Source organism: Anopheles coustani, chromosome 2 (genome assembly GCF_943734705.1).
Source record: "Anopheles coustani chromosome 2, idAnoCousDA_361_x.2, whole genome shotgun sequence".
Lineage (NCBI taxonomy): Eukaryota > Metazoa > Arthropoda > Insecta > Diptera > Culicidae > Anopheles > Anopheles coustani.
Genome location: NC_071289.1, coordinates 19,195,922 through 19,207,256, shown reverse-complemented (window position 1 = coordinate 19,207,256; position 11,335 = coordinate 19,195,922). Strand labels below are relative to the sequence as shown.

At 47.1% G+C, this 11,335-nt stretch overlaps 1 protein-coding gene across 1 annotated transcript; it reads left to right on the top strand.

Annotated features, from left to right (window-relative positions):
- The first annotated feature begins 147 nt into the window (after positions 1-147).
- On the top strand, positions 148-10,492 carry LOC131264042 (uncharacterized). Its single transcript, XM_058266331.1, has one exon. The coding sequence runs from the start codon at positions 148-150 to the stop codon at positions 10,348-10,350; it is 10,203 nt and encodes a 3,400-aa protein (XP_058122314.1). The 3' UTR covers positions 10,351-10,492.
- The last annotated feature ends 843 nt before the right edge of the window (positions 10,493-11,335 follow it).

Below are 11,335 nucleotides of genomic sequence, written 5' to 3'. Positions count from 1 at the left end.
CTTCAGTGTTCAATCAAAGTGGCTGTTCAATCAAAAGCAATCCTATACCATTCCCAAAGTGGAAATGATAGCTGAATCCAATCTCTAGTTACTGTACCAAAAGCATGTGAAGTTTTGCAACATTTTTAGTGAAGTTTTGGAGTCAAGATGGCAGAAACGCCAGCAGATCTCCATTATAAGCTACAGCTACCAGATAAACTACTGATCAAAGCAGATCCCCATGATGTGGTGGAAGTTAAGCATGGGCAAGATAAGGAAAGAACCCTTTTCATTCGTAAAAATCGTATGCTGCTGATATACAATTCATCCACGGTATCCGAGGATTGGACCGAATCCCATCGAGTGCAAGATTTTTTCTCCGTACGTGACATAAACCCCAACTACCCATGGGCAGTATACAATGGTGGATTGATCGTGGTACGAACCGTCGCAGGCCTCGAGGTGCATAAATGGAGTGATCAACAGCTGACCCGTCAGTTTGTCGAATCGAAGTATAACGATGCACTCGGTTACGGTGTACCGAACAATACGTTTTTGTTCGGTAAAATATATCCGTCTGAAAAGTATCTAGGCATTATCACTCGTGTAGAGTCTGACGTGCAGTTTCGTTCGATTGCGCTAATCCATTCTACCTTTCAATTGAAAGCTTTAAAACAGAATCCCATCCTGAGTGCTGCATGGACTAACAACAAACACATTATATCGCTCGTTAAAAATGTTACCAATGATGGTCAACTTTCAATAGCACTTCGTACCGCTTCCGAGTTGCAACTGTTCCGTTTTGATGAGCAATACTCGCTAAAAGAGTTGACTACCATACACGAGTTCCCACCGTTGGACAGCGAGTATGATAGGATTTTGTTCGCGAAGTTCAACAGCACACACTACAACGATCTATTAGACTTTTCCACCGAAGGACTCACGGTATACCGCTACAACGAAACGCTACCCGGTTACCAAAAACTATTCTACTCGACCGCTTTTTCAAAGCATCGCGGATGGAACAGATGCGCCATCAGCACAATTACCACGCACGATACCGATGGAGATGGGTTGCACGAGATGGTCTACTCCGGACCAAATGGTTTATCAGTGACGCAAGCAGCATCGGATGAATTGGGATTCGATTTGCATAACGTATTGGATGAAGTATCTGGAAACCAAGCAGTTCGATTCGCATTACCTAAACAACTTTTACAGAATGATGGACCTTCTGGCATCATGAAGATCATCCTGCATACTCCCCAAGGATTGACCTCGGCTGAAATATTGATGTACAACCAGGGGCTAGAATCTGAAAATAATAATCCAACAAACCAGACGGCTGAAGAAAACGTCATCGATTCCTCGTTAGATAAACTCAGCGCAGAAATTGTGGCTTATCGTCATCGAACCTCGTGGCTGCACGATCAGCTCGATCTTTCCAGTCTGCTCCAACCCCTGAACCCACACACCGGTAGCGTCGAACTTACGCTACCCCTGATAAACCTGCGCACTCCATTCGGTATACCGGTGCGCAAGATTTTCCAGTACAAAAACGTGGACTACAGTAACGAGCTCGGTCAGGGATGGTCGTTTCCACTCGATTATATCGCGCTCGACCGGTACGAGAGCGCCTTCCCGCAGGATCATGTCTATTCCCTCGTAAAAGACAACCAACGAATCATACTAACCCGAGTGTATGACTCTGAGGATGCAACAACGCAGCCGACGCACAAAGGAACGCGTTTCATTATCGAGGGCTATCCGGACATCAAACTCCTGCATCTGGAAAAACGTAACCTGTGGGAAGTGACAATAGACAAGCGTACGCTAACGTACATCGCCATGAGCCAATTTATGACGAATCTCGTGTGCTCCAAATGGCCACTGTGCGGTAGTCGTTCGTTGAACAACCTATCTCATCCGACGAGGTGGTACTTGAGCCAAGAGCGTGACAGTGCAGGCAGGACGGCGAACTACTTCTACAAACTAGTGAAGAACGGAACCGATATTCGCCTTAAATCCATTGATTTGCACGACGACTCGATGGTGAATCTTGGTTACGATGACGATCGCATCTCTTCATTGGAGGTTTTAACCATGAAGTACAAGCAAGTCGTACAGTTCCACTACGACCGTACTAAGAACCAACTTCTATCGATTACACAAGATGACCGACCTCTGTTCGAATTCGATTACGATGCGATACACAGGATTTCTAAGATTGTCTATCCGAACGGGGTAGAATGGAAACCGGAGTATAAGGTGCTCCAGATAGATCCATCGGAACTGAAGAAAAGAATTGATTTCCACCACGACGGAACTGTGTTCAACGGGCCCGACTACATTGTGATCGTCGATGCGAAACTCTCCGATGGAGTGTTAACACTGCACATTCGTGATCCTCTTGGTGGAGTTGGCTACAGTGAGAAAACGAATGCCACCGAAACCGTCATTATGGTTGAGAATATAAAACGGTACCTTGTCTATGCCCTAGCGGATCTACTTGTGGTCTCAGTTATTTACGACACATGCAAAGATATCGCCATTCTGCAGTACATCGAGGGCTACGGTTGGGAGCAGCGTCAGTACTACAGCGAGTTGCCACTGGAAAGCACCTTGACCACTGGAAACAAATTCGTGCTTCTTGCTGACACAAAAACATTGCGTTTCATAGCCGTTAAAGACGGCCAGCTTACAACCACTGTAATACGCAGTGGACTTCCCCAGAATTTTGTTGTCTACGCGTTTCCCCACGGTTACGCCACCTACGATGGGCAGTTGAAAGTTTTCGTCCTACAGGATGATGGCCACTGGATAACGCTTCATTCGAAACGGGAGGCAAGCTATTTCGATCATTTGGATCGCTTCCTCAACTCGTTCGAGATCAAACCCGACTTAAGGCAATCAATAAGACGCGGTCTAATGGCGGATATGCTAGGAAGCTATCGGCAAGCGATCGTCCTCAAGGTACCGGTAATGCGTGGGCCGGTACTAGATATTTTGGTGCGATTTTTTACGATGGATTTTACTGAAACGCCAAAAATCATTGACCACTATACTGTCCACGTTCCCTACGCCAACATGATTAAATTCAGCTACAGTGTCAGCACGGAGGACAAAGATACCTTCGTACTAGGGTATCGTTTGGAATCCAAAAAGTACCACCTATACGTGAAACAATCCAGCGGTCCACATAAGGCTGCATTTGATGAGGAGTTGAAAAAGGTGCATGCGAGACGGAGCCAACTGCTGAATGGAAGTTACACTGTAACGTTGGAAAAAACAAAGAAGGCTATCGCTGCCGAGTACGCGCGTATCTACAAAGCAGTGAGAGAGGCGATTGTTTTCGCCATCGATCTATCGCTGTTTGGTATTCTCGTCAATCGAGAAGGTGTTCTAACGAGCAGCCATTTGATTACGTATGATGGAAAACACTGGAATAAGCAGCAATTGGACGAGAACACGCTAAGGCTGCGCGTGGTAAACAAAACTCTCAATGACCAGTACCGGCTGGTAAAGGTGAACGCCAGTGATACCTTCAAGATTATAAACCAAACGAACGGAGCAATGGCCTTTGATACACGTACTACCAAACCAGAGCAACTGCAGCTCATCATGCCATACTACGCACAAGCACAGGCAAGCGAGAACCCAGTAAGGATGTATTTCTTCAATGGAGATCAGAAGGACATTGCTTTACCGGCCAACGAACAGCTCAACAGTGCTAGCAACCAAATGGTTATCATAACAACGGTTCACGTGAATGAAACAACCCCCAAGATGATGCTGTTCCGCTGTGTGAAATACTTCCTCAATCCAACCATCACCGTGCTTGGAGGACAAACCCTCAAACCTCCCGGGGATTTGCCCATCGTAACGGGCTATCAATATGACGTCAATGATCTCCGGGTGTCCGTCGACGGTACCATGTTCCGACGGATCCGAATACTTCCCGGTGCAAATACGACCCGCTTCGGTTGGTACGAACAAAGTGTCGATCTGTCAACTGGGAAAACCACTAGAAGAGCCTTCAGTGCCAACGGCCAGCCGGTGATCGACCGAAAGCTTCTGGAACAGGAACGAAAACAACGCGAATCGGAGCAGGAACCCGAAACGAAGACAAGTGATCTCGATAAAATGATCCTGGACCTCGGAGGCCGCATGCAAATTGTCGATCTAGGTCCGTACCGGCTGCTGGATGAAATGGTATCGTACTACGGCTTCGAAACCTATGAAGCGAATCATTTTGGAAAGGAAAATCGGTGGATTTTCAACAACACCCTAATCAAACGTGAAGAAAACAATCGTTTTCTTCGCTTGTCCAATCAGATGCACACTCTGACTGGACAATTTATGCCGCTTGAGCCAAACCAGTACTTTGTTGTGTCATGCTGGATGCGCACTGCAAATGCAACGAAGAAAGGTGACCATCTGAACACCCTTAGCGTGGACGTTCTCATCGACAAGAAGGATGGGAACAAACTGAACTCCAAGACGGTGGAAGTGAAACAGCGAATCGGTGACTGGAGCTACGTGGAAACGATCCTCAATACGACACACATCCCACCTGCGTCGAAACCTATCTTTGTTGTAATCGTTGCACCAAGCAGCACTCATTCCACGATCGACATCGATCACATCCGTTTTTCGCCCCTCGGACTACCGTTCCAGGCAAACATCTTCGAACCTATCACTGGCGATTTACAGGCGGTGCTAGGAGGAAATGGCCTGCTGAAGAGTTATTTACATAATACGAAGGGTAAAAAGTCGATCCTCTTTGGGGAGTACGGTGAAGTGCTTGAATTCACCATGGAGTCGAAGGTGGTGTACGCTAGAACTGTGTCCGGAGCGCGACCGTCATTGATCGAGATGAAACCGCGACAAAGCTTTTTTAACCGATTCGATCAAAAATCATCACCGTGGCGCAAAACAGGACGTGTATGGCTACCTCACAAAGGATCGATAGCGTTTATAACGACCGGGGATAGTGCTAGTATCGAGAAAACCATAACCGGATCATGGACAACGTTGGCCTTGCGCTTTCTTTACAGTTTGGCGAAGACCGATGTAGTTTTGAAACTAGTATGGGGAACGAAAGAGTTTCACCTACCTTGTGGGACAGAATCTCAAACCGTCTGCCCGTCGCTGCCAAACGATGGAGAGATCCTAGTGTTTATCACCGCCATCCGAATTTCTATTTGGGTCGATGGAGTTCTGGTGCAGGAAGCATCCCTAGCTGATGGTTCAACACAACAGGAACGGGTCTTTCGATTGCACGCTACGGGAGGGTTTGAAATAGGGGAGTTTATCGAGATGTACGACCCGAGGATAAAGGTTACCTACCATAACTTGTCGGGACAGCCCACGCAACTACTCGTCTATGAAGATCCAGAAACGGTACGTGTGCGTGAGATCCTGTACGACAGCATCGAGCGCCCCATTCTGCAAACAAAGTGGACAAAAATACGCAAAAAAGAGAGTGATGGATTTTTCGCATTCTACGAAGGTTTTATTACCAACTTTGATAACGACACACTCCTCCTCAATGGGGCCGTTGCCGAACTTAATCCAGCCTGCGAAGGATATCCTTATACATATACCGTGTACGGTAGTGACCCAAGTGAAAACAAACGATTGCAAGGTCTCCCAGGAAAGCAGTACGGAGTGCTAGGCAAATACAAGCGGGAATACCTGTCCACCCCTTCCAATGTTTTGTTGAACAATCTTTTCCCGAGTGAACATGGATTCAACCAAAAGACGACGATTCATCCCGGCGGTGCCATTCGCGGGACGGTCGAAGACAGTCGTGGCAATAAGGTAGCCAGCTATAGCAAAGTTGGCAACTACGAGGATCGTCTCAGCACGTTCCGATACGGGCAGAAAAATAACAAAATTGAACAAGAGCTACCTCCAATGTATCACTCTCTCGTAAGAACTGCGTCAATGGTCGACTTCTTTGAATCTGGCCAACAAATGCAACGAGATGCATTGCAAAAACAGTGGGAAGTGCGTTACAATTACGACGAGCAGAACCGCGTGATAAGAAAGCGCACGCCTGATGGGGGCATCTATCAGTACCTCTACGATAGGTACGGTATCTTACGCTTCTCCTTGCATAAGGACGCCAATGACACGCTCGATCGTGTATTACACTTCATGTACGCCTCCGATGGGAAGATTACTCGCGAAGCTCTTGTGAATCTGACAGAAACGGAATGTACTAATTTGCTGGACGGAAGCAAGGTACTGGAATCGACAAACTTCATCGATACACTGTACGGTGAGCAGGATACTGATCCGAATCTACGGTACCGGTCAAGGCTAGCTTCGCGTCACATCGATGACGATCAGATGACGGAATATCTGGTGTACGATCAGCAGAATCGACTTCTCAAAAAGATGTTTGTAGTGAATACGATCAATACATCCTACTCGATCGACTATGAGTATGAGAATGATGAACTGCGAACGATCAAGTATCCGATCGGGCAAGGGGAAAAGCCTTACAAGTTTATCTTTGGCTACAACGGACATGGTGAGGTGACGAACATTAAGGAATCCGCTACAGATGAGCCGTTGTTTCAGTTTACGTACAACGCAGATGGAATGATGGAGACGATGAAGGTACGCACCGGAACAGCTCGCTTCTTCCAGAGAAACTTCACCTACAACGAGCCGGGATTCTTGGTAAAGCTGGCGGATGACTTCCTCACAGAGGATGTGAGTTATGTGGAGACGGATTCGTACGGCCAAGACTCGTACACTCCGATCTACGAGGGGCTTATATCGAGGACCGTTTTCACCGCACACTGGCAACGCACCGCGGGTTCGCTTCGCACGAGTATGTATCCGAAAGATTTAATCTCGAACAACATAAGCCGGAAACAAGCAATCGTTTGCTTCGATGTCCTCAAACAAAAGGGATATCTGAACGAGAACAACGCGGTAAATAGGACGTTCTACGGAGAGCGTGATGATGATTTACCGTTTATTTGTGGAGATGTGATACCGCTGAACCATCTGTCCACGGTGTTAAGCAGTGGGAGCTTCCCGCATCTGTACGGCCATCGGTACGACTACGACGATCATGATCAGTTGATTAAGGCAAAGTATTTCCACGGATCTGACGAGCTGCAACTGACTCCTCTCACATACCGGTCGTTTGCAAAGGAAATAGATGGAGTCAAGGAGAGTGATTCGAAAAACATCTGGGATGCACTGTTGGCTGAAAAATTCTTAAGTGCGGACTGTACCAATCCGAACCTCTGCCATGGGCGTCCAGGACCAATCTCGATGTTTGGAGACTTTATACGACAGCACCGTTATCACAAACACTTGCAGACGCTGTTTTCGAAGGCGATCGTTGAACGGAAAGCGCTGACCGGGGATGAGTTTAATGCTCGATGCAAAAGGTGGATCGAGGGTTCCAACATGGGAAAGAACGTTTGCCGGGACATTAAGAATTCCCTTAACAAACGCAACTTAATAGGCAACAGTCCACAGAACTCATTGGATTCTTTGAGCGAAACGTTCCGTAATGCATTAAACAGATACAAAAGACAAATTCCAGAGATAGTTCGTGTGCTTAGTCACCACTTTGCAACAGCTTTGGGACGATCTGCAGGAGACGTCCAATCATACGAAATTGATGCCAACGGTAACCATCGGATGTTTTACACAGGATTCTCGCGCTACCGTTTGGAGTATAGAGATGGAACCAACCAGATTACAAAATTGCATCGACTGTACTTTGATCGAGATCAGCGTGAAGAAGAACATTTCAACATGGAGCACAACAGCGATGGTGCGGTGGTGAAGGCGGAACACAAAGGCATCAAACATATGGAATACGATAAGATACTGCATCGTGTAACGAAAATGGAGATGACGGATGGAAGGAAGTTAATCTTCCAGTATGACGTTCGTGCAGAACGTACCTTCAAGCAGGTGCATAATCCGGATGGAACCGTTTCACACGAAAAGTATTACATTCGGGACACGAATGGATTGGTACTGGTAGACATGGAGCTGACGTACCTCGCGAAAGATCAACCCCCAGATGTGCGGGTCACCAGCTACATCTATAAGGACCAACAGCTGGTTGGATTCGTGCGCAATGATAAGCTGTATGGTGTGATATCCGATCACGAGGGATCGGTTCGATTGATCGTGAGAGATGGTGAGGTGGTAGCCGCATATGACTATCTTCCTTACGGGCAAATATTCCGACGATACGGTACTGATTTGGACGGTCAAATATCGTATCTCTACACTGGCCAAGAATGGGAACCGGAGATTGGGTTGTACAACTACCGCGCCAGATTGTATGACCCCGACATTGGCCGGTTCTATCAGATGGACCCCAAGGAGCAATACCCCAGCCCGTATGTCTACGCAGGAAACTCACCCGTGTCGCTGGTGGATCCCGATGGAGAATTCGCGTTTGCGATTGCGTGCCTCATCATGGCCATAGTTGGCGCCTACATTGGTGCTTCTTCCGCTGCCAAATCTTGGAACCCTCTACAGTGGAATTGGAAGTCGAAAAGCCTTTGGCTAGGACTGTTCGGTGGTGCCCTGACCGGGCTATCCATTCCATTCAACATAACCGCATCGGTAGGCTACTTTGTTGGCCTTGGCTTATCATTAACCGCATCGATCTCCATCATGGTGTGTTCGGGGATAACATTCGGCTATTTTGCCCTGGCGGCGGCTAGCGGAAGCTGGGATCCAAGGAATTTCGATTTCACCAGCCCTGGCACCTGGAATGCCTTGCTGGGAGGTATCGCAACATCCGCCTTCATCGTCACCACACCAAACTCTTTGCTAACTACTTTCCGGTCGATCAGCACAATCCTCGGGAGGGCACTTTTTGTGACCATCACGGCTGTGTCAGGTGTGACCTTTGCTTACCTTTTCGGTGTCATGCGGATGGGCGGTCAGTGGGATGTCAGCAAATGGGACTTTACGGATCCGGGTCTGTACTACAGCCTCTTCGATGGTTTAGTAACAACCGCATTCACAGCGGTCATTGTGCGCAACATACCGAAGGACCTGCAAAAGTGGAACCGGAAGATCGGATCCTCACTGGATCGGCTGGCCGAGACGCAGATATTTTTCCGCGCCCGCAGGCTTATGCGGGGTGACTGGTCCTTCAAGCTAAAGAACGTACGCTTATTCATATCGGCCAATGCGCAAAGTATCGCACGTTTGCAACGCGGTATACTGCCAATTGCGTTTTATGGCTTTATTGTGACGCTTCGAATGGCGGAAAGCTTCGACAAAAGCCCGGTGCCAGGGATGTCCGTATTTTTAAATATAATCAGCACCGTGATAACTACGCGAGGGTTTTCCAATCGAATCGTTAAGCCACTAGTTCCAAAAGCCGTAAACGCGCCACTTGCTTTACGGTTGGAGAGTTCGTCAACATCTGAAGATTCTGCGCACCGGTACATTTCGTCTGGTTCTGCCACTCTGAGTAGTTTTATCAGCGGATTACGCCTTCGGCTATTCGAATGGTTACGTTTCACATCCCAAGGTGAGCGGCACGACGAAGGCAGTAATTATGCTGAAACACAACAGCACGACTTAGTGCACGAGCATCAACGAAAACATTCACAAACGTCAAAACATGCCGCCATCAAAAACTGCTATCGTGTAGCGATTCGTGGTTCCGATAGGTACTTTGTTAAGTGTTTCTCTCTCGACTCGACTACATCAATCCACCCAAAACCGGACGCCATCTTGGAGGCGCACGATACTTACCGCCGCTGCGTTCCTTTGACCTACGATGGTACTCCCGCCATTTCCTGCGACGGCGAACGATCATCACTGCTGTCCGCTGGTGTGGTGACACCAAAGTTGTTTGACTTCGTAGACGGTTGGCTACTGCTGGCGCGAATTACACCGGCCGCCATACGTGAGACTGGACGCATCTTTGGTCGACTCTTCGGGGATGGATCGTCGGTTCCGATCGACAAACCCGCCTCAAGAGAGCGCCACAGGGATAGATTCACCGGTAAGCTGTTGCGCCTGCAAACTCTTTCCGGCGAGTTGCACAACGAATGGAAAATGGATTGGGTTGCTGCGATGGTGGAAGATGTTTACGATGATGTCAGCGAGTATTTAGCACGTGGACGGGGAAGCTCGACGCTGCTGTTCGAACGGCTAGATGCGATAGAAAACGATATTCAGGAGGAGATGGTTTTGCACCGATCGAAACAATCGGTGCAATGCATACTCGGTCAAATTCCTTCGAGTACACTTCACTGTACGAAAAGTATATCAGCTGATGATAAGCTTGCAACAAAATCAGGATCGCTTCGGTTTGGATCGCACTCAGCACTAATATCTCGAACAGATTCTTAACAGCCGGTTGCACTGGAAACCAAATTATCCAACAACTTATTCCGATACAGCACATATAGCAATAAATCATTTTATTACAATTTACCCAGCGTTAAATAACGGAAACATTCAATAAAGACCAAGTCACGGGAGATCTCGAAACAATTAATTGATGTTTGTGGATCAGAAGAGAGGGAGGAATACATTTTCGACCCATACGGGTGCGCGTTTTCACGCGTTATTTCTAACGGCAATGAAATACAAATCCCCTCCGTTTTAATCGTTATTAATAAGATGATTATTATTACTGTTTTCTTTTTAAGTTTACTGTTTCATCACATCGTCCGCAACGCTTTTTGCACGATTCCTACGTTCTGCTTTCGTGCCACTTGTGCTTCCTCACGACATGTTTATCTTCTGCACGCAATTCGCTGTTTTCAGCCGAATCAAAGTGAGCTTTGAATTCGAATGATTGCTGATATTTTAATCTGCAACTGCCGGGATTCTTTTGAAAATAATAATGCTAAATAATAATTTACACAGCGACAAAAAAGGGTGCTTGTGTGCGAAGAAGGAATTCATTCGGTCCGTACCAAGTTCCGGTAATTGTTTCTTCCCGTTTCCATGGGATTCCATTTCCTAATACTCATCTAACTCACGGCTCATATAACCGCGTGACTACATTAGGCGTACCATACCAAAAAACTGGTACGGCCCAGGTGGTAAAAACCGTTTTTTCTCTCTTTCGATGGTGCGATAGAAAGAGAGAAAAATTGGTTTTTACCACCTGGGCCGCACCATTTTTTGGTATGGTACGCTTAATGTAGTCACGCGGTAACGCTCGTTTTTTTTGTTTTTCTTTTTATGCTGTAGTTACATTGCGTTATGACTAACCTAGTTTTTGGAAAAAAGGAAAAAATAAACATAAGTGGACTAATGTTGCGTTGTGTTTGTGTGAGGATGTGCGTGCGCTGCACAGCAAACTACCATCATGGTTCCGATGCTT

Coding starts and splice junctions, on each gene's coding strand:
- LOC131264042 (XM_058266331.1), top strand. CDS start 148: ATGGCAGAAACGCCAGCAGATCTCCATTATAAGCTACAGCTACCAGAT.